At 38.2% G+C, this 25,628-nt stretch overlaps 1 protein-coding gene across 4 annotated transcripts in view; it reads left to right on the top strand.

Annotated features, from left to right (window-relative positions):
• The window catches only part of ABCB7 (ATP binding cassette subfamily B member 7), a 73,527-nt gene that overhangs the window by 17,745 nt on the left and 30,154 nt on the right, over positions 1-25,628 (top strand). Inside the window, exons 1-9 of one of the 4 annotated variants that reach the window (XM_032787419.2) lie at positions 1,875-2,091; positions 3,431-3,508; positions 7,073-7,159; positions 12,330-12,449; positions 21,538-21,670; positions 22,133-22,401; positions 23,494-23,582; positions 23,675-23,762; positions 25,234-25,408. In XM_032787419.2, the coding sequence (XP_032643310.1) occupies positions 2,059-2,091; positions 3,431-3,508; positions 7,073-7,159; positions 12,330-12,449; positions 21,538-21,670; positions 22,133-22,401; positions 23,494-23,582; positions 23,675-23,762; positions 25,234-25,408 (1,072 nt within the window). In that variant the 5' untranslated portion in view covers positions 1,875-2,058. Of the gene's footprint in view, positions 1-1,874; positions 2,101-3,430; positions 3,509-7,072; positions 7,160-12,329; positions 12,450-21,537; positions 21,671-22,132; positions 22,402-23,493; positions 23,583-23,674; positions 23,763-25,233; positions 25,409-25,628 lie in introns of those variants that run through there. The other 3 variants (XM_032787418.2, XM_032787417.2, XM_075068798.1) reach the window with 3 other exon arrangements.

Here is a 25,628-nt window from a genome sequence, read left to right as displayed (position 1 = left end):
AGAGGCGGTGGCAGGGTGGCACATCCAGGAGCAACAAAGAGGGAGGGGAAGGGGCCGATGCTTTGTGCCTGCCGCCTCCTCTCCCCCAATCACAGCCCAGGAGGGTGTCGTGGAGGCACAAAAAGTCCTTGGTGGCTACATGCAGCCACAGTGGCCGCATTTGAGAAAAGTTGGTTTAACCCAAACGAGAAGTCAGTGTTAACAGATTTAGGGAAGCAGTCATGAGTGCTGTCCTAATTTAATCACTGCTCCTGAATTAGGGAGTTCAGCTGCCATTTGTAGCATAAGTATGCAAATTAGGGGTAGTGTTACATCCTGGTCTGCTGCTGGATACCCAGGTAGTGGCTGTTGCCACAAATGCTTTTTTTTTAATGTAGGTATCTGTACTCCTATTCCAGCTTCTGCCACAGTTAGATTAGATTGCTGTAATGCTCTCTATATGTGGCTATGCACAGAGACCACCTGGAAACCAAAGCTAGTACAGAATGCCATACATGGCTTGTTTATGAGTTGGAGAGCACACCACATCAGAGCAATAGAGTCTGCTCTTGCTTCTGTTGACCACCTGGTGGAATTCAAGATGTTGGTATCAATTTAAAGTCCTAAATGGTTTGACACCTGATTACCATTGAAATCATTTCTGTTCCCATGCCATGCTTCCTCAGTTGGTCTGTGGAAGTGCTTGAGCTCCTGTTGATATAAACAGAAAGTAGCTACTTGGAGGGATTTCTCTGTGAATGATGGCTGTCTCTGTAAAGAGTTTATTATAAATCTAAAGAAATATCAAATGTCTGCCAAGATTTGAGTTTTTTCTCCTGCAGTTGTAGCAGTAACACAGTGAAAACACATCTACGGTGATAAGGTCCATCTTCACTGGCAAGACCAAACAGTCTCTTTATCATATGAGGACATTACAGTGATGCAACTGAGATGGGACCTTCTGAAGGCTTTGTTCCCAATGGGATCCGAATTATGCTATTTATGACCATGATTAAACGAAGTTGTTGGTAACAAATTTCTAGTGCTGTTTCCATGACCACCGTGGACAGGGATTTTTTTTTGTCAGAGCATGGATTTCAACTACAGTTATATAGGCAACCACAGGTCTGAGTATTTGACATGATTTGGCTTGTTATATGCTTATTTAAAGAGACCATGCCAACTTCCAATCTCGTCAGTTTAAAATGAGAGTTAAAACTAGTTACAGATACTATTACTGCCCTGAGGGCTACCCCTACCCCCCTCCCTGCTAACTTTTGTGATCTTACTTCCTATTTGAAACGTAAAATGAAAAATTCTCTTTGTGAATGTTGATGTCAGTGGCAGTTGCAAGTAGCACTTCTGAAAATCAGACCACTTATTTAGGAGCTTAACTTGAGGCACTCATTTTTTTAAAATGTTGACCTGTATGTGTGGGTGCTTAGGATTTCCAGTGCCACATTAGACGACTGGCACATCAGATTTGTTAGCTTGTCTCTGCGAATGATGTGCCCACAACTGTGTACTACTTTATAAAGATTGTCTGGAGGGTGGGGTTGATACTGCAGGGAACGCCTTGAAAAATTGACTGTTAAGACTGAAAGATCTTCTGGGCAGGAATGTAGACTTCTGAGTCACTGAAGCACTTTTGCAAAGTTTACCATAAATTCTGTTGAAAGTCATTATGACTTGCATGTTTTTGAAAATTTTACCCTTTTATCTTATTTTTACGCTTTATCTTATTTCTTATTATCTTATATGGTGAGTGCCTTGCCTGCCCATCATGCTAAGCAATGGTTGGAAAATTGTTTGTTTACAAAAACTGTTATGCTTAAAGACCAGCGTGTCTTCGTGTCATTTGGTCAATTTGTCTCTGATGCTAGAAACATGGATGTCATGCTGACACTTTTCATAAGCACTACAGCATAAATCAGAGACAAACTCCTTGGTGTATCAACCCAATGTTCCAGTAAACCCTTAGGATGCAAACAGGATCTTCTCAGAGAGATTTAAAGAAAACCATGTTTTACTTTTCTCTGCTGAGGTGTGGTGCTGGAATGGATTACATTGGCTTATTGAATGGCATGCATAACTAGAAAGCCATTTGCTACAGTAAGTGCCGTGTCTGATACATCTTTAAAAGTAATTAATAGAATGTTTAATTCCAAAAATGCTTCATCCTATATGCAGGATGTAATATAATAAGATGTGTTAAAACGGACAAGTATTATATGGTGAAGAAGTTAGCTTCACTTGGTTGTATTTCTTCAGCAATTTGTAATGTACTATGTGACTCAGGACAAGTGCAAAAAGGAAGTTTAAGGCAATGTATAGAAAATATACACAGGGCCATGCTGCTGTTTGTTAAAGTTAAAAATGTTTTTAAGAGTTTATTTTCTTGATGTTTGTTCTTTGCCTTGAGCCAATGACTGCTCTTTTGCTATTCTGCTGTACAGTGTGGATTTATATTGTGCATGCTGTGCAGCCAGTATCACAACAGAGCTGTAGGAGACTGGTTTATGGTAGAATACCAGCCAGGTGCTTTAGGAGTATCAGGACCGATTTCAGAAACAATCATTGGGGGTAGAGAACATATTTCCTGGCTGAAATATACCAGTTATGTTATGGAAGCACACTGAGTGCCCCCTGTCTGCTGTTGCCTGGGAGGACATTGCTCACCATTCTTACTGAAAGGAAGAGTGTAATGAAAACAGCCATCCAGGTTTAAGACTTGTTTCTTACTGTTTCTGTAGCATCCAAAGGGTTTTAGGAACTTCAGAAGGGTAGACAGACAAGATCTGTGTCCTACAGCACTTATAATACAGCGTTCCAGTTTCTGTAACAGCATCTGCTATTAACCTATGTTATCCCTATGCAGAGTCCCATATTTGTGACTATGGTGTATTTTATATCCCATCTGAAAAAAATTGCAACCCAGTCATGTTGAGATTCATAGCAGTGGCAGCCGTTCCCAGGCAGAGTTGTAGCTTTTGCTAGCCATTTGGTCCAACATACAAGCATAATATATGAGGTAAGAGGGAATGAAAACAGGGAGGGCAACAAGGATAAGAATAAAACATAATAAAAAACAGAACAGAAGGGGATATTTGAAAAGAATGCGAAGGCCATCCGAGAACAAAACAGAATGAGAAGAGAAGAAGGACTTATGGGCTTTCAAGGAACAAAGGATAGGAAGCCTAGTGAGAGCATGGATGGAGATGGGGGAAAGGTTTGTTGACATTTTGCATTTTAATAGTTAGAAGCAATTTATTTTGCACCTGCTCCCCACCAGTTGTTTTCATCTTTATTTTTTCTTTGGTCACTTGTCGACCACTGTCTTTTGTTTAATTCTCATGTTCTGCATGTTTACATGAACTAGATGAAATATTCTCTGAACATGAAGTATACACTCTTAATTACTCAGTCTTCTCTTTTTTCTTCTTTCCTGCAGATTCCCCAGACTTTCAGACAAGCTACGTGGCAGAGTTTGGGGTATGGCTATTCAAGACAATTATTAGATGCCGCAAAGGTAGGATTAAGCAATCTTTCCTCCTCCTACTCTCTCAGGGGGGAAAAATTCTATTCCTTGGAGCATCTTCCAGTATATATTGCATATTTTACATCCTTTATATAATGTCACCTTTTTATGATTTCTAATTTCTACTAGATAAATGGCAAGTTATGTTTCTGCCTCTGGAAATGGAGAGAGAATCTCTGCTGAAATCTTGATAGTCTCCCCCCTTGGAAATGTCTTTCTGAAGCTCTAAAAATCAATGCCAATATACTAATTTTTCAGAAAGCTTTTAGAAATGTACTTGTAGCTTGTTGACATTCAAATTTATCCTGCCATTTTATGTCTGACGATGTATGGAAATCTGAGTTTTCTCAAATATTTAAAGCTTTATTACGCCAAAAATATGCTTAGCTTGTGAAACATAAAGAAACTTTGAAAATGTATTGGCATCTATGGGGGAGAGCAGTATGCCCGGTTTTCAGCTGCGTGAGGGTTGCTTTCTGTGTTACTAATGTAAACATAAGGGAAATGTTTTTTTGTTTTTAGTCTTCATCTGCTAATAATGACACAGAGAAATTTGTAGGATGGAGTAACACCAGGAAACTTATCTAAATTCTCACCTCTTCATTTTACAGTTATATCCCACAATATGTCTCTTCTTTAAATACTCTTCAATAATTTAGGGTTATTGTTTCAAATGCACCTAAGTGTTTTAGGAGCCTAAAGCCCATTGCTGTTCAGTGGGATTTAAAAGCACCTCACTGACTTTGTTTTTTTGTTGAAAATTTTACTCTTTGAGTTTATAAAAGTGAGTGATAGAGATGGAATTGAGAGTCAGGGACTCCTGAATTCTAATATATTAGATCATGCTACCTCTCATATACATTATATATGAGATTCCATAATATTGCCTGGTAGCTTCCCCTTATATTTAGGTTGCCTAACTTTTCCATTGTAAAAGATTCTTGCTACTTTTTTTATTTTTTTATTTGTTAATTTTTTTAGATGCTCTACCTCCATTGTTTTCAGCAGGCCTTCAAAGTTAAGGAGAAATCACTTGGTTAGCGAAGTGACTTGTTTGTCCTATTAAATTCCATTCAGTTTAGCTGAATTCTAAACTGTTAAATCATCATTTCCTGTTTCTCACTTGTATTCATCAGGAAAATTTTGGAAGTATGCTAAAATAACTGAACATGATTAAAAAAAAAACAAACAGGTTCACACTACCACTGCAGCAAACACCACGCTATACTGGCAATGTCTGGGAGCAGCAAGGGACTGGACCAGACTGTATTGCCTCAATCTGCACTCCTCAAACCTGGCATATGGCCCCTGCTTCCTAGCCCCCTTTTTTGGGAGCACCATACGGGCCGTGTAACTGAAGCGGTAGAACAGGAGTTGTCTAACTGGAGGTCGGGACCCCTCAGGTGGTCACGAGGTTATTACTTGGAGGGTTGTGAGCTGTCCGCCTCCACCCCAAACACCACTTTGCCTCTTGCATTTATAATGGTGTTAAACGTATAAAAAAGTGTTTTTGATTTATAAGTGGGGTCGCTCTCAGAGGCTTGCTATGTGAAAGGGGTCACCAGTACAAAAGTTTGAGAACCATTGTGGTAGAAGTCTATACTGCCCTGCTGCAGGCTCAGGATTCTTGCTGATGCACGATGTGGAGATTATTACAGTGGTATGTAACATTGTTTTTATATTTTTTTTAAACATCTAGGAAATGTGTTAAAAGACCATTATTTGGGTTGCAAATTCAAGCACTCATAGGTTAGAAATAGCACTTGGAGTTGCCAATGCAGTCTTAATTATGCCCCTTGGTGCATATGGATTACAATATCGTTTTTAATGACATGATCATATACTGTTTTTCGCACAGGAACCCTGCTTATTCAGTGCAGAGATTGGACACACAAAAGGACAGAATAAAGATTTCATAGACAATTTTAAATTTGGCCTTTAGTCACTTTCAAGTGCTTGATTTTGCAATCTAATTAACTGTGTTTTACTGTAGATTTTTTTAGTAAGAAAGGGCTAGTAGAGTAGAATTCAGGAGTTACCGATCCCCAGTTCCATCTCTGTCACTGACTCTCTCTGCCCTTGCGCAGGTCATTTAATCTCTCTACTCAGTTTTCCTTTCTGCAAAGTGGGGATAGTAATATTTGCCTACCTCAAAGAGGTGTTGCGGGCTAATGCTTTGCACAGTACTTGGAAATACTTGTAAAGCTCTGTGTCATTATTATACTTGCCAAATTGATCACAGCATTCCAGACTAATGCAGTGGTTTTAAGCACTTTATTGAAAGTGCAGTTGGGCTTGAAAAGCGGCTTTGTAAAAATACATTTTCTTACCCATAAAGGGAAGGTATGTATAGCTAAAAAAATAAATCAGGTGACATTTGGATGACTTAATCGGATACAAGTAAATTGCAATTCATGTATTTAATTTATGATGTAATTAAACAATGACCATTGAGACTTATAACCTGTTTATGATTAAGGCTACGATTTAAGCATGTGTATTTTTAGTAAAAGTCACGGACAGGTAACGGGCAATAAACAAAAATTCACGGCTTGTGACCTGACCATGACATACTAAAAATACCAATTTAAATGTGTGGGGGGGAGGCGATGCTGGGGGTGAGCTGCTGTTGGAGAGGGCATGTGAGGAGGGGCGCTGGGGCGGGGGCAGCTGGGGCCAGCAGCTCCAGCCGCTGGGGGCCACAAACTGCGGCTCCTCCAGTGGTGCAGGGCGGGGTCTGCTGCCTGGACCATGGCTGCTCCGGCTGGGCAGGGCGGGAACGGCGAACTGTGGCCACTGGGAGCTGCGGCGTGGCTGTGCCTGCAGATGGTCAATGTAAACAAACTCTCTTGCAACCCGCCAGTGGATTACACTATGGACCATGTGCAGGCCGCAGGTTGCCCACCACTGAGTTAAAGGGTATACTTAGTTTGGTTTACACCTGCCTTTTATTAATGTACCTTACCTTGAATCAGTTACTTACTGAACTAAATTGATGTTTCAGTCTACACGTGGCTTATAAATATGTCCACATAGGTTTTTGCATGGGTTTAATTAATTTTTTTTTTTTTTTAAGTAGACCTTAGTTAAACCTGGAAAGCTTTATGTGTATACAAGATCTTGGCAAGGTTAACAGGAATGTAAAGCATTAAAAACATACCTTTATCTCTAAGATCAGCAGGTAGTATGCTCCATGTGCACAGGAAGCAGGTCTGTGAAGAAGGTGCCATTTTTACATAGTCATTTTTCAGAGTAGATATGTACTTGAAGGATTTAGAGATCTTTCTGTAACTGTTAGAGAGAGTTTCTGCTCTAAGATATTTTGACACACAACTGTTAAGAGTCTGTGGCCTTTGCATACCAGCTTCAGGAGCAAGGTACTGTTCTTGAGGCATAACCTCCATTCCTCTGGATGATGGCCCTGTGCTACTAGATCTTCAACTCTATTCTGATTGTCGCTTGAATTCAGAATTTAAGTCTTGTTCATCATTTTTTAAGTCTGTGATTCTTGTAGTTGCTGTATAATAGATATATATATATTTTTTTTTTACATAGCATCTCCAGCGGGGGCCACTGATAGATAAGAGAACATGTTGGCATGGTCATGCAGGTGGAGGACTCCACACAGATCCAAAACAAGGGGTAAAAGTTCGATTAAACAATATTACTCAAACTTTGTTCAAGATGCTGTATAAATCAAGTGTATGTTCAGCCTTTTCAAATATTTAACAATCGAAAACTGCAAATGTTTCCCACAGATGGCTACTTAGTTTAGTTTTTAGACTGTTGTCTAATAAATGCTGTTAGTTGTGAACCTTGGATTAGTAGATTTTAAATTACCCAGCACTGGTAATGATTTTATCTTGCTTATTTTCCCACAAATTCTTTGGCTTTCTATAAATAAATAGTCACCAGTGTCACAGATGTTGACTTGAAATTAGCCTCAGGTATTTTAGACTTTTCATGACAGATATGTTCCATTATACTTTAATATGTTCTCTTATTCCTGCTTGTCACTGGCATTTCTAGAACTTGACATTTGGCATAGAAGGAATATGCTTGTGGGTACGTCAGTGCATCACTCACTCTACCTTCACTCACTGCAGCAATAAAAAATCAAAAAAAGTGTTAGTTTATGAAGTCATTATCCCTTTAATTAAATATTTCACAGGCAACCTTAATTCTGACACTTTCTAATTTTTCCCATTGCAGCTTGAATATTCATTTAACATTGATTCTTTGTGTATAATTTCTGTTTATTTTAGTTTGCTTTTTGAGTCAGATTGCTTCTTCCTCTATGCCGCCAGGGTGCAGAGGGGATAAGAGTAGTCATTGATAGGAGGGACGGGTCCCTGCTCTTAGTTCCAGAGCACAGCCCCCATCCCATCCTGGAGCATCCGTTATAGGGAAAGGCTCTCTTCACCCTTTAGCCCTGGGCTAGAGCAGCCTCAGTTACTGTGAGGGCTTGGCTCATGCCCAGTCTGATCAGCACTAGAGGTTGTGAGAGGCTCAAGCGTACTTAACCAGGATGGACTCTTAAGAAATTGTAACAGTTAAAATCTAGGAAGTCTCCACAGAGCATGTGCAAACTGTGATTTGATTTTATTTGCCTTTTAGAGGTTTATAGCTTCACCAAATTTCTGGCTACAAGTCCCAGCTCCAAAGCATGGGGATACTAGAGTTGTTCAAAAAAATAGGGTACTAGAATTTAACATGGACAAAACAATAGATTTTTCCCTAACTTCATTCTTAGAAACTGCTGAAGAGCTTTGACTGAAATTTCCCCCAACATTCAGCCAGAGGCAGACACTAGTATGCATAATTTCAGCCCAAATGGTTAAAATTAAGCAAAGTGGTAAGGAACTGAAAACAGGGTCTTATAATGGGAAGTGTCAGGCAACTTAAGAGTTGGCACTATCAGCCCCTTCCTATAACAATAAGCATGTTGACATGTCTGGTGTATATGTTTTCTCTTTGCTGGTTATCCTATGAGATTATGTACCAAAACATGTTATACTATTAACACTGGCTTAATGGCCTAGTGATCGAAGTCTACACTATCACAGAGGGACAGCAGAGATTGGAAGACCATTGGAGAGAATAGCAAGTTCTCCTTCCACAAGGATGGCACAGACAAGAATACTCAACGAAAGCCCTTTGGCGTTAGTGATATACACAATCCCATTTTTCCTTTACAGGTCACCTTTAACAGACTTAATTTTTTAAAAATATTCCTAACCTTGTGACTTGTATATCTTCTGCCGTCAGATTCATGTTTCTATATATCTATAATTATATCTATGTTCATTTTATGTTGAACTTTGATGTAATACGTATTTGGTGCATCCTTTGATTCCCCTTCCCCCCTGATATTTTGCAAGGCTGCTGCAAATCACTTGCTGCCTTCTCACTCTATTCTGAATAGACTGTTTTTGGTTTTGTAACCATTCAAAGCCCTCAAGGAGCCAAGTTGAATTCTTTGTTTGCAGCCTTTATATTTCCTTCTCATTTTTTCTCTCTGATAACTTTCCTGTAAAAAGTCTGACTAGCCAATAGCAACATATAATTAGAACTACTCCTGTCACTCTAGTAGGTTTCATATTAATATGGCACCAGTTTGTTCCTTCCAAACCATTAATGGTGCTTAAAAAAAAAATAAATCTCTTCACTTTGAAGTACAAGGCTATTTATACATATCCTTCGCTACAAAGGGTAGGATTTATGCATATGCTGCTGCAAATATCTCCTCTCTTCTGTGTAGCTAGGATAAGCAGAAATGTTATTTTACATCCTCTACTGATTTTTGAATTGTCAATATATCCACTTGTTAAAGGCTGTATGGAGGGTACTCTATATTGCTCAGGTACTGTATGTACTGTCAGCAGTTGCCAATGTATCTTATTAACTTTTCTATTCTGGTTGCCATTGAAGATGAGACTCAAAACATAAAGAAAGCTGGATTTTTCTGCGAAATTATGGGCTTAAGTTTGATATTGTTTTTTCCAGGTTGCTTCATCAGTCTTTTCTCTTAACCAAAAAAACCCCTACCTTTTCCCTCTGATTCAAACTTGGCTTTCACAGTGAATTTTAAATCTAACTTATGTCTTTCTCCGGAAATTGATGGAAGGGGGGGAATGCATAAAGTATGCTCCAGTGTGGGAAATATAGAATTATATTGTAAAATCCATCTATTTTCATGGACCTTCTGTTTAGTAAAAATTCATCCAGGAAAGGGCAAATAAACTTTTCCCAACAAACGTAGCCTGAAATGGAAAGATTAACCCATACAGAGGTGATGTGTAATTTAGTTTACTTGCTAGGCTGGCTTCCCTTCAGCTTTAGATAGCCTTTCTGTTTTTCAAGATTACCAGTGCTGAAGGAGGAGGAGGAGTTGGTTGCCAGTGTAGTACTGTATGTTACATCAGAGTCTGAACTGAGGCACACATTTTTATATGATTTTGTATAGCATGTAGACTTTGGAATTCGAGAAAAAAGCTCTCTGCTTTATCCACTAAACTATATCTCACTATAAAAACATCTTGGCTATTTTCAGAAAGATTTGTTCTGTCATCTGAATGTTGGATTTGTCCTTGGTTTAAAAAGGGGCTTCAGGGTGGTAGTGGGAGGATATAAAATAAAAGGTCAGCAAAAGCTTTACAGTACTGTTTAAACTGTAGTCATGTACAGCTAAATGACCTCATAATTCATGATTACCCAACTTCAGAGACCATTCTGTTAAAAGAAGTGACATTTTACACACAATTAACCCAACTAGAACAGTTTTGGGGTTTGTTTTTGTTTGTTTTGCTCTGAGCCATAACTTCAATATGTACCAGTTGAAAGAATCTCAGTGTACACTGTAGAATATCCTAAAAGAAAACAAACACTTTTTTAGGTAGGAAGAGCAAGAGTCCTTGTCACTATTCTGTAAAGAGGGACAAGTGACATGAAGCTTGTTAAATAATTAAGAACTTGAAACGTTGCAGTTTATGGTAATGCATCTAAATTACATTTGCTTCGCATTATTTTAGTTTAAAATATTAATGTTTAAAAATTTGGAACCTCTAGCAAGAATACTTAATTTCAGATGCATTTGAGTTCCTGTACGCTCAGAAATGGAATCTTAGCAACTTGCATTTATTTTTATATATCTAATGATGCACTTAGCTCTTAACTCTCATGTTTCCTATAGTTCATGCAGACCTCTCTCTTGCCTTGATCCCTTTTGTCTCACCGTACTCCTGATTTTGTTTTCTTTCATGTTGTCCCGGGTACTTGAAACCGGCTCCCAGGAAATATATGCCAAGTCCCCACACTTCATTCAAAAGTCTTGAAAAATCCACTTGTTCCATGAAGCGTTGGAGCGATAATTAACTGTCACTCTTCTCTGTACTGTGTACCTGTTTGTATAGTTATACTTTAAGCTCTTTGGAGCATGTGTGAATTTAGCACAGTTCAGCACCAGCCCCTTATAAGTTTCTGGTGCTATATAAATTGGCCCCTAGACTATGGGAAATACTTAATACTTCACATGTTGTCACACTTGTGACATTTTAAGTTAACATTTTTATAGGTTTTTTCCCATTATCCAATAAAATTAAAACCATTAATACAAATAAAATGATAGGGAAAATACAGTTACACACTGGACATTTCTGTCAGTAAGTACAGGTATTGCATTCACTTAAATTTATTATATAACAATTACATAAGACAATATTCACAAAAATAGGAACATAGGAATGCCTTATTCTGTCAGAAACATTGGCCAGTACCTGATATTTTAGAGGCAGTTAAAATACTTTCCCCTCTCCCCAGTAAACATGTGATATAGTCTACCCCTCATGTAGGTTTTATCCTAAACCCTAACAGATTGTTTTAAATGCTGAAATGAGAGTTTAGATCCCTTCCAAAGCTTTAATTTTAGCATAAACTGTAACTCTGATTATTCTTGTTATCTATATCGGAGTCCACTCCCTCTTGGAATCTTGCAAAAGTCTTGGCCTCAACAACACGTGACACTGAGTTCTGTGGTCTATTCAGACATTGAGTGAAAAAGTGTTTCCTTTTGTCAGTTTTGAATTTTCCACCTTTTAATTTCATTGAATAGCCCCTTATGTTGTTAGAGTACAGAAACTTCTGAAAAGGAGAGCTACAAAAACAATGGCAAACCAATAAGATGCATTTTAACTCCTGTGACATACTTCTACCAGTCATTTGCTGAGGCAACAACTCTTGTTTCCTCTGGAAACATCCAAATGTTTTCCTAAATGGCATTACGTTTTTTGTCATTTTACAGTTTTTAACTGTCAATTGTTTGAGTATAAAAATCATTTTCCTCCTGTATCATATATACAATATTTTTAGGCTAAGACACAATTCTGTCATGCCTTTTAATAATGTTTTTTAGCACTGGTATTTTAATGCATACTCTACGAGTGGAGGAGTCATGATTTGGAAGCAAATACTTTTTGGGGTTAAAATTGGGGTGTTAAACAGTAAACCATTTTAGGTGAAATAACTGGCTTGTGAACCTATAGATTGAAATTCTTTCCTCATCTTGTTTTTATAGCTTTGTAGATTTTATTACCTTCAGGACAACTTTTAAAAGAAAAACACTTAATTTCCTAATGTCATGAAACTCCTGAATAGTTTTTTCAGGTATTTTGAATAAAACTTGCCTTGGTTAGTGAATGTAACTTTTGTGCTGGGTTTATATTTTGCTTCTTTCATTCTGATGTTTATTAAATAGTGCATTTTGAAATGTATTTCTGTATCTCTTCTAATATGAGGTATGTGTTTTTCTCAATAGTTGAAAGAGATAGATGCTGGGAAGATTATCAGGGCAATGTTATCTTATGTATGGCCCAAAGACAGACCAGACCTACGAGCCAGAGTTGCCATCTCTCTAGGATTTTTGGCAGGTGCAAAGGTAAGAAATGTTACTTTGCTGAATTGTGATGGCTTTGCTGTAGCTCATTGCAGTCAGGAAGCATTAATGTTGCTGTTACTTCTGCAAGTAGACCTGCAATTTAGTATTTGTCATACAACAGATAGGTGTACATAGCATACAGCGCAGATGTACTCTTTCTGTTTGTAACATATAGATAAAAAAACTCGGCACAGGGGCTGGCCTGGGTGTGGGGTTGGGAGGAATTAGTTGAGATCAAACACATGATTTGGATTGATTGGCTTAGTTGATTCCACAATTTTCTCACCACTTAATCAGTTAAAGTGTGATAGAACATTTGTAAGTAAGGGAAGCAGAGATGAGAAAGGAATCACACATAGTGAATGGGGTGAAGGAGTGTGGGAAGACAGAGGATGAAGAGAAAGGCAAGGAAGTTGAGGCAGCAAGGAGAAAACCAAAGTGTGATATGTGATTGGTGGGTTGAAACAGATTGGTGGCATTGGGAGAATACAAACCTTTGAGGGGCGGGGACCTGGCATAGCACTTGATGGTCACAAAATGTAGAATTGAATATGGCAACAGAATAGGGAAACTGAAATTTCCCATTAATCCTTGCAAGTTTGGCCCTGGCAAATGACATGGAAATCCAGATGGTAGGAGGATCACAATACTTCAGTTATGTGGCTGAAGGTTACAAAAGGAGAGCTTCAGGCATTGATTGCATGGTGCAGTATTTGACAGGTGGGACTTTTTATTCACTGCCACTAGCAAGTTATTGGCTTAGCTCAGCCAGGCAGTAGAGAGAAGTGGTGGCATCCTGGTGTCCTGAGGCAGCTCCTCCTAAACTGGTAAGAAGGACACCTGCAGAGCCATTTCTTCTCTGTTCTCTTGCTGTGGGTGTCAGTGGATTAGGAGAGCTGTCTGGGACATAAAACTTTGCTGTAGCCCCCAGAAGGTTCATACTGTTGAACTTGCTTCTCTTTGTTTTAGACCAGTGTTTCCAAAACTTGGGGCACCACTTATTTAGGGAAAGCCCCTGGCAGGCCGGGCCAGTTTGTTTGCCTGCCGCGTCCGCAGGTCTGGCCGATCACAGCTCCCACTGGCCGCGGTTTGCCGCTCCACGCTAATGGGGGCTGCAAGAAGCAGCACGGGCCGAGGGATGTGCTGGCCACCACTTCCCACGGCCCCCATTGACCTGGAGCAGCGAACCGCAGCCAGTGGGAGCTGCGATTGGCTGAACCTGCGGACACGGCAGGTAAACAAACCGGCCCAGTCCACCAGGGGCTTTCCCTAAACAAGCAGCGTCCCAAGTTTGGGAAACACTGTATTAGACTGTGTATTGCTGTATTCTTGCTGATCATAGTACTATCCCTCATAAAATTAGTTTAAAAGTAAAAGAAAAAACACAGGTCTATTACAAGGCAAAGGTAGTGATTTCACCTTTATTTTAATTCTGTTTTTGAGAGAATTATTTGTGTGCTAGAACACAGTAAATTTGTTTTTACCTATTTCTAGGCTTTTTGAGGCTTTGAAGCATCCTCACAATAAATATCCACCAGATTGTTGGAGGGTGCAGTCCTAAATTGACAGTAGTTTTGTAGGAATAAGGCAGAGGAACACGTGCTAATTCTCTCCATGTATAGATTCTCTTGCCATAGAAAAACATAAATCTCCTGTGACTGCTAAGTGTTGGGAAGCAAATTCTAATCTTTTCAGTGAAACTAGTGGCTCTAACTAGCTACCTACTGTCTGTGGGCAATTATTTACCATACATAAGGCTAAAATTAGGTTGCAGCTGGGATAAGCTAAATTCTAGCAAATGGAAGTAAAGAAAGAATAGGTTTTGCTATGCAGAAAGTGTCTATTTCAGTGCTAGTCTTCAAGGAAAATTGACCAGAATAAGCTATTCTGCAACAGCCGTTCCAGAATAAGAGTATCCATGTGGGGAGTTATTCCAATCAATTTCCCCATTGAGACAAGCTCTTACTGAGAAATGAGCTTCAGTGCTAAAACTGGCTGAACTAAGTATTATCTTATCAGCATTCAGCAAACATGAAAGGAGGGTGGAAGAAACAAACTTGAGGCATAGAGGTAAGTAAGAGAGTACTTGGAAGAGAAATATGTTTTTTTTAATTGAGGTGGAGTAGAGAGGCAATATCTTGACCTGCAGCTCTTTGTCTTACCAGTGATCTCAATCACTCTCTTTCTCTCAAATGGCAGCATGATGTTTTCTACAATAGATCTTCTATTTTCCAGTTGTTGTGCAGGAAGTTACTGATAACACAGCTGACAGTGTGCAGTGGATGGCATAAATGTATCGTTGAGACCCCTCCACCCCTTTTTTTGATGCCAGTGCATAACATGCAACAGTATTTGAAACTGTGCTTTGAACTTTGGTAAATTGTGTTCACAACCCGCTCAAACTATAGGTACTAGTAGCAGATGGCATGATATGCTGCAGGTGGAACAAGAGAGTAGGCCGCATAGTGGTACTTAGCTGACATACATGTTCTTTGTTTTTGTTTAGGGGGTTGTTCTGAATCCCCGTACCACCCCTTACACATCAGAGATGATGGCTCTTCCGATGTCTGAGGAATACTGCCTGTGACTCCTTTTAAAACCTGTTAATAATAGTGCTTCAAATTTGAGCCAAAGGTGGGCTGCGTGAAGGTAATCTGAAGTATTCCCAGCCCCAAGGGCAGTACATCTCGTAGACTTTAAGCCGGGAAGGGATCATCATGATCTGACCTCCTGCACATTGCCTAGTACAATGTGACACTCCTAAGTCTGATCCCCTATATGGCGGCATGATATACTGCTTCTAGAAGGGGCTTTTCAACTTGAGGTGTTTCAGGTAGTTTCTTGGATGCAGTGAGATGAATTGATGCCCAGGGGCTCTGTCACCAGTAGCTGAGTATTATTCTGCCTTCTTGTTAAGTCCGTGTATGCCCGTAACACAAACAGCAATATGCACATTTTACAGAAGTGCTCAGTATTTGCCTCAGCTCAACTGGGAGATCCTAGTAAGTTGGGATTCTTTTTCCTTAATCATTCTGTGAATATTGTCTTTCTCACAATCTGAGGTCAAATAAAAGAGGCAGTGGCAGTGACAAGCAACCACCTTTTCCCAGAATGAGTGGCTTCTGAGTAGAAAGAAAAATCTTAAGTTAACAAATGCTTCCAAAGCTATTCTTTCATTGTGGCACCAAGGAAGCAGAATACCATCTTGTTCTCATTCTCAGTCACAGAAGTCTCATAGCAGGTTTTTTTAGTGTAGAGTCACCAGTTGAGATTTGTTTTTTTCTTACTTTATGCAGACTCTTGAAATGCTTTTTGGTCACCGGTAAAGCTAATAATAATCTAGTTTCACTGGTTCCCAGTTCATGCTGTTTTATGAGAACAGAATATTTATTGTGGGTGGACCAGCTTAAAAACTCCATGGACAATTTCTTTCCTGTTCTTAATACTCATCCTAGTTGCCATATTCTCTGTTTACCAAAACTAGCTCCCACATATTCTCTCACTGTGATGTCTCAGGTAGTACTGGGTTTCTTAGCTTCTGCCTTTCCCCTCAGCACTGTTACATCCATCCACCTTTTCCTCCAGAAAATAAATCAATTTGCATTTAATTAATCTGTAACCTCCCTGAACCTTGTATTGGAGGAAGGGGGCGGGGAACGAGTGCACTGTGCAACCTCTGAATTAGACTGTCTTGGAGCCCTTTGTCCTGTTCGTTCATGTGATCACTTATTTGTATTTGTTTATCTCTGATCAAACAGATTATCGTGCATATTGTTACAAAACTCTGTTAGCGTAAGAACTCTGATGTATCTGATTCCCATTATGTTAAGTGCAGACCTGGTTCACTTTGTCCACTATAAATGTGTTTGCTTCCAGAGAACTTGTATCATTAGAATGGGTATTTTGTAAAGGCCAGTTGTTTGGAGTGGGAAGGCAGGGAGGTTTGGTTTTCCCAGTTTTGTTCCTTTTGAAATATTCAAGTTCAGTGCAACTCAACCACAAAACTAAGTAGGCAAGGTTGCATTGTGGCTACTGAAGAGCCTATAGTTACAGCCTATCTCTGTCCCTTTTCCAGGACCGGGTTGCTTGTCACTGGAAAAATTATCTTGTTTTTGGTTCTTTTCCCTCTTCACGTTTCTTGATTTTAAAAGGCTTATATTAAATGCTACTTTAAAAAGAATTATTTGTGCAGTTCTTCAAGATTGGAGGACTAAAAGGAGCTGACAGGCAAAGATCTGCTCTGAGACTAATAAGACCTTTTTTCAGAAGTATTGTAATGTAGAACTTTGATATGTTTTATATTCTGAATCTTTAAAACATCTAAACTCAGTCTTTGGGTGCAACAGGGGGAGGGGAGAGTTCCCTAATAAATAAAATATAATACATTTTAGATATTCTGGATAACTTGCACAAGGTTTTATGTAGTTGGCATTTATTCCTGCACATTTTCTCTCCTAGTTCTGTCTTCTGTTGCCTTGTGTGTTTTGTTTTGGCTCCTTCACTTTCCCTTTCCTCTTCCTTCCTCTATCGCTATCTCAGATGCATAAAGTATCCTTAGGAGCCAGATTAAACTCATTGATTTGACAAGAATCCTGTCGCCTCTGTCAAATCTGCAGTTTTTTGGCCTCTTGCTCATGGACTCAATATACATTATTCATGAGCTGGAGAAATCTTTCACACTATCTGTATTTCTACTGACTGTTAGTTTTCTGTGTGTGTATATGGGGGAAGGGGGGAAATGGTTTGGCTATATGGGCAAGGAACAGGTGTTGCATGCTGATGGAACTTACAAATGCATGTTACTTATATCTACCTCATTAATCAGGTTTGTATATGGACCCCTTATAGTAGTATCTGAGCACCTGGAGTCAGATGGTCTCATTAACCCCTTTCTTCGGAGATCTTGTTTGTTTTTGGAGAATTCTGAAGTGAAATATATTTCAACCTTAATTCCCTGTCCCCTGCTGTGGAAAGGAGAAGTTTCAAAACCCTCAGTTAGCTTCAAGTAGCCCATAATTTCTGTCCTCCTTCGCTATTTCTAAATCTATCTTGCAGCACTGTATCGCAGCAACTGTTCCGCTACAAGGGTCGGTGCTGTTTCTGCTCCTTGTGACCATGACCACTGTACTGACTGTGTTCAAAATTTTCTGGGTATCAGACTTGACTGATCCCTATCTGGTGTGTTGTATCCTATGCTCTGCTTTTTATACACAAATATTACAGACCTCTTTAGTATTGCAGACAGCTCTGAAGCTAATTTATAACTAGATCGAACAGTTATCTAAGTTAAAATTTCAAACATTGTGTCTAAGTTACATAGACTTATATGTGAAAGAAGAGTTAACCTTGGACTGTTTTTATCAAATTACTTGCTTGATCTCAGTTGTTCTCTCATCATCATCATCATCTATTAAGAAAAGAACAATAGAATGTACAAGATACAAATGTGACTGTCTCTGCCCTAAGGAGCTTAAGATCAAAAGAGAAGACAGGATGCACTGGGGACTGGATAGGAGGAAGTAATTTTGGTTTTATTTATATTAATACGCAAAACCTCAAACGTCTGTTTTGTATGCTTTTCTGTTCTGTAAATGATGCTGTGCTGCCTTTAAAGTAATAAATCTTATTTTAAAAACATTTAAACCTTATTTATAGTTTTGTAGTTGAGTATTAACTGCTACCCTGAAACTTATGCTTAATTGTACAGCTCTTACAAGCTAAAATTAAGCAGCAGTATAAAAAGGGGTGACTTTATTGAAGCAAATGAAGTTGCACCTCCTTACACCATCAGCGAATTTGGACCACAGCTTTTATTTCAAAATTTGTATGGTAAAAATGTACAGAGTTCTATGAATGCTTGGGTTGAGTCCTTTTAGTAAGAATTATTCTCACTAGTTTTACCATTGTGTGAAAGCTTGACGTGTGTACATTTTCCTTTTATAAAAATAAAATTAATAACCAATCTCTTTAAAAAGAGATGTTTCTAAAGAGTATACTATTTGAGAGTGATGCAAGAAAAGAATTCTGTAGGAAGACTCTACAGTTTTTTCCTGGGGGATCGATTCTGTAAGTGGCATTGGCACTTGTAGCAATGCAAAAGTTCAGAGAACATATGAAGATTAACTCATCTTTTTATCTGGTATAGCAGGCTTCTTTGGTACAGAATATTCAGGTTCACTTAGAGTTTTTGAATTCTGTGCCAGCAAATCAAGCCTACTAAAGTGGTAGATGAGTTTGAAATTTAGTTCCCATTATGTGAACGTGATCTCATGTTGGCTTACCACACTGAGAAAAGACTTGTTTTAACGAGACACACACACACTCACTCACGCTCTCGCTCAGTGTGTGTGTGTAATCCTAGTGAGATTAACAAATTTCTTTATCTAAAAACAAAACAAAAAACCCAAATAAGGTGATGTGAATATAGACTGAGTTGATTATGAATGAAATATAATACCGTGCTGCCTTATTCTTATTCAAGTTTCACCCTCAGGAAGTCAGAACCATGGTAACCTGAGGCACCCCTTTACATTTTATTAAAACAGTCTGTTGGGTTGAATTACTGTATATTAGTTTGAAAGAATGCAAAATTGTATACTAATCTGTTGACAATTGCAGGTTGAGAACTGCAGTATAAGAAATAAACTGTTTTAGTTAGAAATAGAACTGTAGATATTGTTTTAAGTATACTTTAAAACATCATACAGGGTAGCCCATTGAAAAGTAAAATCCTTGCAGAGGGATTTGTGAGAATCTGCAGCAAATCAGGGAAATCTACATTACAAGACATTTTCTTTTTTACTGAATAGGGTCTCCTGGGAAAACCTGCATTTTACGTTGGTGGTCATCACTGTAACACAGGTGGTATAATACTGTGCCTTAATAAAAACTAAATACTACAGAAAATAGAGTTTCAAGACAAGTAACTCCAAAGGGAGTGACAATATTTTTTTGTTTGTCTGAAAGGTATATGTGGAAATTTTGGATTCCAAAACTATATTTCTACTTTAAAGCTTCAAAAATCTTTAATATATCCCCAGTTTCTCAGAGGGTTTTTTTGTTTGTTTGTTTTTTAGTGCATCTAAAGTTTATCTTAGCTACAATGACCTGTTTATTCTTTCTCTGCTAGCTACTGGAGAGGCCAGTCACTATAGCCATTTGGGAGATATTGTTGGCTTTTTGCATACAAGTTGAGGTTTGCATCTTTATTTTTATGAAAAATTCCACAATTGCAAACTTTTGGAAAGGGAGTGACAGTTTCTGATTTGGCGCCCAGTCCTGCACTCCTACTAGGAGTAAGGAGCTTTTCATGAACAAGGACTTAAGGATCAGGCCTTCTGTCAGAATTTGCTATGAGCTGCTCAGTATAAATGCATCTAGATAGTCTCTTCTCTGGATTATCTATATCATGCTGTATTATTGAGGGTTTTTTCACAGTTAAGTTTTAGGTAAATTATGGTTCCTTTTTTAGAAGTAAAAATAAAAACCTATGCAAAATTCCTTGAAATAATTTTCCTTGAGTCCTATCAAAAACTGGCATCTTCAAAGCTCTATTTTCTTCCAGTGAGCAAACTTCTATTGTCCCCTTTGCTAACAATTTTTATCATTGTAAACTTTTACAACATCAGATGTTTTTAGTGTATGTTATAAAAACCTATTCTTAAACTTGTGCTGCAGTGCGATTTTTATCCGTTTTCACTGAAAACTTTAGTCTTCATTGCTTGGATGTCTAGTTAGTCTGTACAGTCCCTAAACACAATGGAGCCCAATCAGGATTAAGGCCTCTAGATGCTGTTATAGTACTAAGCATTTGTGGTGGAGAGCTGGAATGTTTGTAATTGAAGAGGGGCCAGTTCACTTCATTTACAAATCCACCTCTTCTGATACTAACTAGATAACACACTGAAAGTTGATAGGTGATCTACCTGTAAGATTACTTTTTTTTTTTCCCCGCGTTGCAAAGTATCTATGCAAAGTCAGTTCATTGTAAAGGTATTTTAACATCTGGTATATGTTAAAGATATTGAGTCCTAAGGCATCTGTTCAGTTGCTAAGAAACTCGTATATCTTATTTTGAAGCCTTCATTGTTAAAAATAATTTAAATCCCTGAAGAATTTTATCAGTTGGAGATAAAATTAAGGCTGTTGACAGTAATGTCTTTATAGTTGGTATAAATGAATGGTATAATAATGGAACATTAACAAGATTTGGGATATTTGTTTTCTTAAGCCTTACAGAATCTTCAAGTTTTAGCTCATAATGTATGCAAGTGCAAATTCCTAAGATAAATCCTTTATCAACTTAACCAGCCTTATTTCTTATGTGTACAGCAAATTCCATTGTTTTCTCCCTCTTACAGAATATTCAGTAGCGTAGCATATATGCATATATTTCATGTCAGAGTGACACATGTTATGTAATGCATTTGTAGATTGTAAGGGAACTATGTTATATTACTGTGGAGAATAGTTAGATTAACCTAGGTAAAAAGATTAAACTTTGAAATCACCTTGAAAATTGAAAGCACCATATAAGTAATATTACTGTTGGACAAGACAAAGGGCTGACCTTTCAACTTTGTTTGAAGTCAGTGGGAATTTCAGGTATTTAACACCTCTCAGAAGCTTGTCCAGAGTTAACAATTTTTTTTTAATCAGTAGCTCACTCCACTGACCATTTCCACTGTTTTACCTTGCAATATTTGTCACTAAAATCCTTTACTGATCTTTCATGTCTTAATGACACTGTAATTGTACACTATGCAGTCTTGATACTTTGTCAGTTTTGCCATTGTTTGAATGAGTCTTTATAATGAATTCAAGTGTTTTTACAGTGAACCATTTAGTTAGGATGAAAGCTGATATTTAAAAGGAGCCAGTGAGAAGCATGAGGTAACCCTTCTATCTTGGAAGTTGAAACTTGCTAAAATGCAGAGAATATTATTTTTGAAATCAGGAGAGCCATCTCACTGGCACTAAGTGATTAATAACCAAATGCAATAATTGTAGTTAATTCAAGGGAAATGTGTATACTTTATAAATAAATATTTTAGCGCATCCTCGGTAATTGCTGTTTTTATGCTTTTAGGGCATGAATATAGTGGTTCCCTTCATGTTTAAATATGCAGTAGACAACCTCAACCAGATGTCTGGAAACATGCTGAACCTGAGTGATGCACCACATACAGTTGCAACCATGGCAACAGCTGTTCTGATTGGCTGTAAGTGTGATTCCTTAATCTGTCGACAGGTGTTGACTTTCTTCAGTAACATTTTGGAATATTAGAGCTCATGACCTTTTTAGCGGCTAAGCATTGGGGATGATTATTCTAATGTTATATTTTCCTACTTTTGTTGATATCCAGCCTTCTCTGGCCTTAGTTCTGTTACTCCAGTTCTGAAAAAAATGGTGCTTATAGAAATTATTTCCAATAATAAATCCTCCTCTAGCAAGTTGACCCACCAGTAGGTTTATACAAACAAAAGCCAAATTAAAAATGAATAATCCCCAAAAGTACATGAAATCTTGGTGCAATAAATGCTATGATTTACCCTTTGCATAAAAGCTGTTGTATACAGGGGAGGAACAACATCTTAACTTGTCATATTTATTTGTGAAGGCAATTTTGGAGTTGAATAAAATAAGTGACTTTAAAAAATATTCTTTTATTATCCTCCTTCAGATGGTGTGTCAAGAGCTGGGGCTGCCTTATTTAATGAAGCGAGAAATGCAGTATTTGGGAAAGTAGCCCAAAATTCTATCAGAAGGATAGCAAAGAATGTCTTTCTCCATCTGCATAACCTGGATTTGGGTTTCCACCTGGACAGGCAGACAGGAGCTCTGTCAAAAGCTATTGACAGGGGAACAAGGGGTATCAGCTTTGTGCTGAGTGCTTTAGTATTTAATCTGGGACCCACTGTATTTGAAATGGCACTTGTGAGTGGAATTCTGGTAAGTGTTTTCTTTTTCATGAGGCATCCTGTAAATTGGAAGGATCATGTCTCACTTTTTGGGAATAATATCTAATATTTAAGTTTTTTGCAACAAAACTTACTAAATAAACACAGCATTTGCAAGGTAGCTGTACTGAAAACTTGGAGAGCACACTATCAGTTTTAAACGTAGTTATTTTAAACTTATTTGTTTTAAGCTAACTTTAGGTACAATACATGCCTCTATATACCCTTCTAATTTGTAGTTTTTACAGTCACAGTTATATAATGTTTTAAATGTTTTCTGTCTCTCCTGTTGTATGGAAAAACCCACGAAGTCAAAAGGGCAAAATGACTATACGTAAAGTTGTCTCAAATGTGTAAAGTATACAAACTGGATGACTATAGGAAAAAACCTATGAGTTTTCTATTTAATTTTTAGCCCTTTGTCTTCAGTAGTATTTTTTTGTATGTGTTGTCCCTTATCTTGGATTATTACATGAATATTTGGTTCTACACCTTACAGACATTTTTGTTTAAATAATTTGATTAATTGTTTCAGCCTAGAAAGTTGTGAATTTCTGTCTTGCTATCATTTGATTGTATCCACCCTGCCAAAGACACCAGCCTTGATACCCCATGCATCTGCTTCTCTCGCAGCCTTCTACAGCCTTTCTCTCTTACTGTCTCCAAAAGCTATACGTACTAAGCGTGGATTACATGTGGGAACATTCTTCCAAGGCCGTTATTCTGTCAATCAAGACTCACCGTTTTTTGCAAAGTCTTCAAGAAATTTGCAAACTGAGACACTTAATTACTTTGTTCTATTAAGACAAAAAGTTTTAAAAGCCTTTCCTTACCATTTTGTGCACTAGCCCTTGCTGAGTTGTTTCATTATCTTATTGATGTTACATCTGTCCTTCCTTTGCCAACTCCCTTCCTGTTACCCTGGTTAGATCAAGCCTGTTATTTTATAAGCTGTTCAGGGCAAGGGCTGTGTTTTTTTTAATCTGTTTTGGTAGGGACTTGCCCAACTTTTGTATGCTGTGATACTTTTGAAATAATATTGGTGTACTAAGTCATACTGACGATTAGCATTTTTTCCCTCCAGTATTATAAATGCGGTGCACCATTTGCATTTGTAGCCCTGGGGACACTCGGTGCATATACAGCATTCACGATAGGAGTTACACAGTGGAGGTAAGGGATTCCTCAAAACAGGTCAGGATTCAAAGATTATACTTCTCACTGCAACCAGTATTCTTTTGACTGTGAAAACCTTTATTTTACAGGACTAAATTTAGAATAGAAATGAACAAAGCAGATAATGATGCAGGTAATGCTGCAATTGACTCGCTGTTAAATTATGAAACTGTGAAGGTAAGACTTTAAATCTCTTTTTACCATCTTGAACACTATGGTATACAATATAATTACCCACTAACATCTATATATTCAAAGTGAGTTTAGGAGTGTTCAGTTTGAGAGAGCAACTTTTAGTATCAATCCCTATTCCCTATTCTCCTTCATTTTTTGGCTTACAATATCCTCCACTTTTTGGAACTGCAGCTCCACTTCCTGATAGTTGCACTTAAAACATTATCTAAATTGTGAATGATAAAGTCTGGTGAATAACTTATTCCAGCTGTTCTCCAATTTTTCCTGTCTGTGGAGCACTTTCGTGGAAGAGAGATCCTCACATAGATTATGTCCTGTCATAATCCCCCAATGCATGGACCTCAAATGCGTTATGCTGCAGGAAGGCTACCATGAAGGGACATGAAAACCATTGGTAGTCCATGGACCACAGTCTGAGAACTAGATGCCCAAGCTAATTTCTAAATTGATGTTCAAGAAATGGTTCTTTGGGCATTTATAGAAGCAGGAAGCTGGCTTGTGGGAGGCGTGTTGTTTTTTGATGTTCACTTCCAGCCTAGGTGAAGTGAGGCCATATGGTCACATATTCAGACCAATAATATGTTGTAAAAACACAGTTCTCTTAAAATGGATAATGGTCTAAATTAGGTAGTGTGAAAACTATGTGCAGGGATTGACAAATCCATTCCTCAATGAGAAGTGGGAAATTTTCCCAGTGAGTGTTTGAGCCTAAAATGACAATTTCTGCAAATATTTAAACTTTTGTTAAAAATAAAACAAAAATACCCTATCCTTCATGGTTGCAAAAATCATCATCTGAATGTAAACCATTTTGATGGTGTCTTTCTGAATCAGCAGATGGACAGTTCTGTTGCATGTGAACTGTTCCTAACACTGTACCTCAACCGCAGTATCTGCATGAAAAAGGGTAAATAACAGCAGTGAAAAGGGACCAGCACAGATTCCTGTGGGCAACCTTGAAACTGTCCAGAGTTGTGTCAGTTTCATACTTCTACTGCTTGGGAAAGCTATAAGTAGAAAGAGAGACAAGTAGTGAAGTGATCTGTGGAGAAGGACCTATCAATGGAGATTGGATGAGGAGTAAAATCATGAGGACCTTGCCATCCTCACAGCATTAGGGAAGTTCTGGCAGATAGAGAAGATGGTCAACCAACACAAAAGATGAAGCGCTCGAGCTAGGTCCCAGAACAGCAATCTGGTGAAGATGCCAGGTGGGCTCTGGTCTTTGCACCAGATCATGGCCTTGGCCCTTGCTTATTGGGCTTCTGTATCCTCACCTTTTGAACCTATCTCTGGGTATTAGGTTTAATCTCCCACAGAGTAGATACCTAATACATTTTTGAAGCCCTGACTGATGTAACATGTTACAATTAATCTTCTGTTTAGCTAAAGTACACTGCCTCTAGTACAATTTTGAGAATGTCACAACTTTCTACCTTTATCTATCTTGTAGTATTTCAATAATGAAAAATATGAAGCCCGGCGATATGATGGATTTTTGAAGACCTATGAAAATGCCTCACTGAAGACTACCTCTACCTTAGCTATGCTGAATTTTGGGCAAAGCGCTATATTCAGCATTGGCTTAACAGCTATTATGGTGCTGGCTAGTCAGGGAATTGTTGCAGGTAACTGATCTGACTCCAAGTAACATACAAGTTCCCCTTTGCATTAATAGATGAACTGGATTAAAGTATTTTAGAAAGACTAATACTGCTGATGCTGTAATTTTAAGTTCTTGTTGTTTTGGGAGTGGATGTTTTTGTTTCTATTTTTTGGTAAAATTTTCTTTTAGTTTTTCTCTTTTTCATGTAGCTAACATTCTAAGGCAGTGGTTCCCAAACGTTA

Source organism: Chelonoidis abingdonii, chromosome 8 (genome assembly GCF_003597395.2).
Source record: "Chelonoidis abingdonii isolate Lonesome George chromosome 8, CheloAbing_2.0, whole genome shotgun sequence".
Classification (NCBI taxonomy): domain Eukaryota; kingdom Metazoa; phylum Chordata; order Testudines; family Testudinidae; genus Chelonoidis; species Chelonoidis abingdonii.
This window is presented reverse-complemented; position numbering and strand designations above follow the sequence as displayed.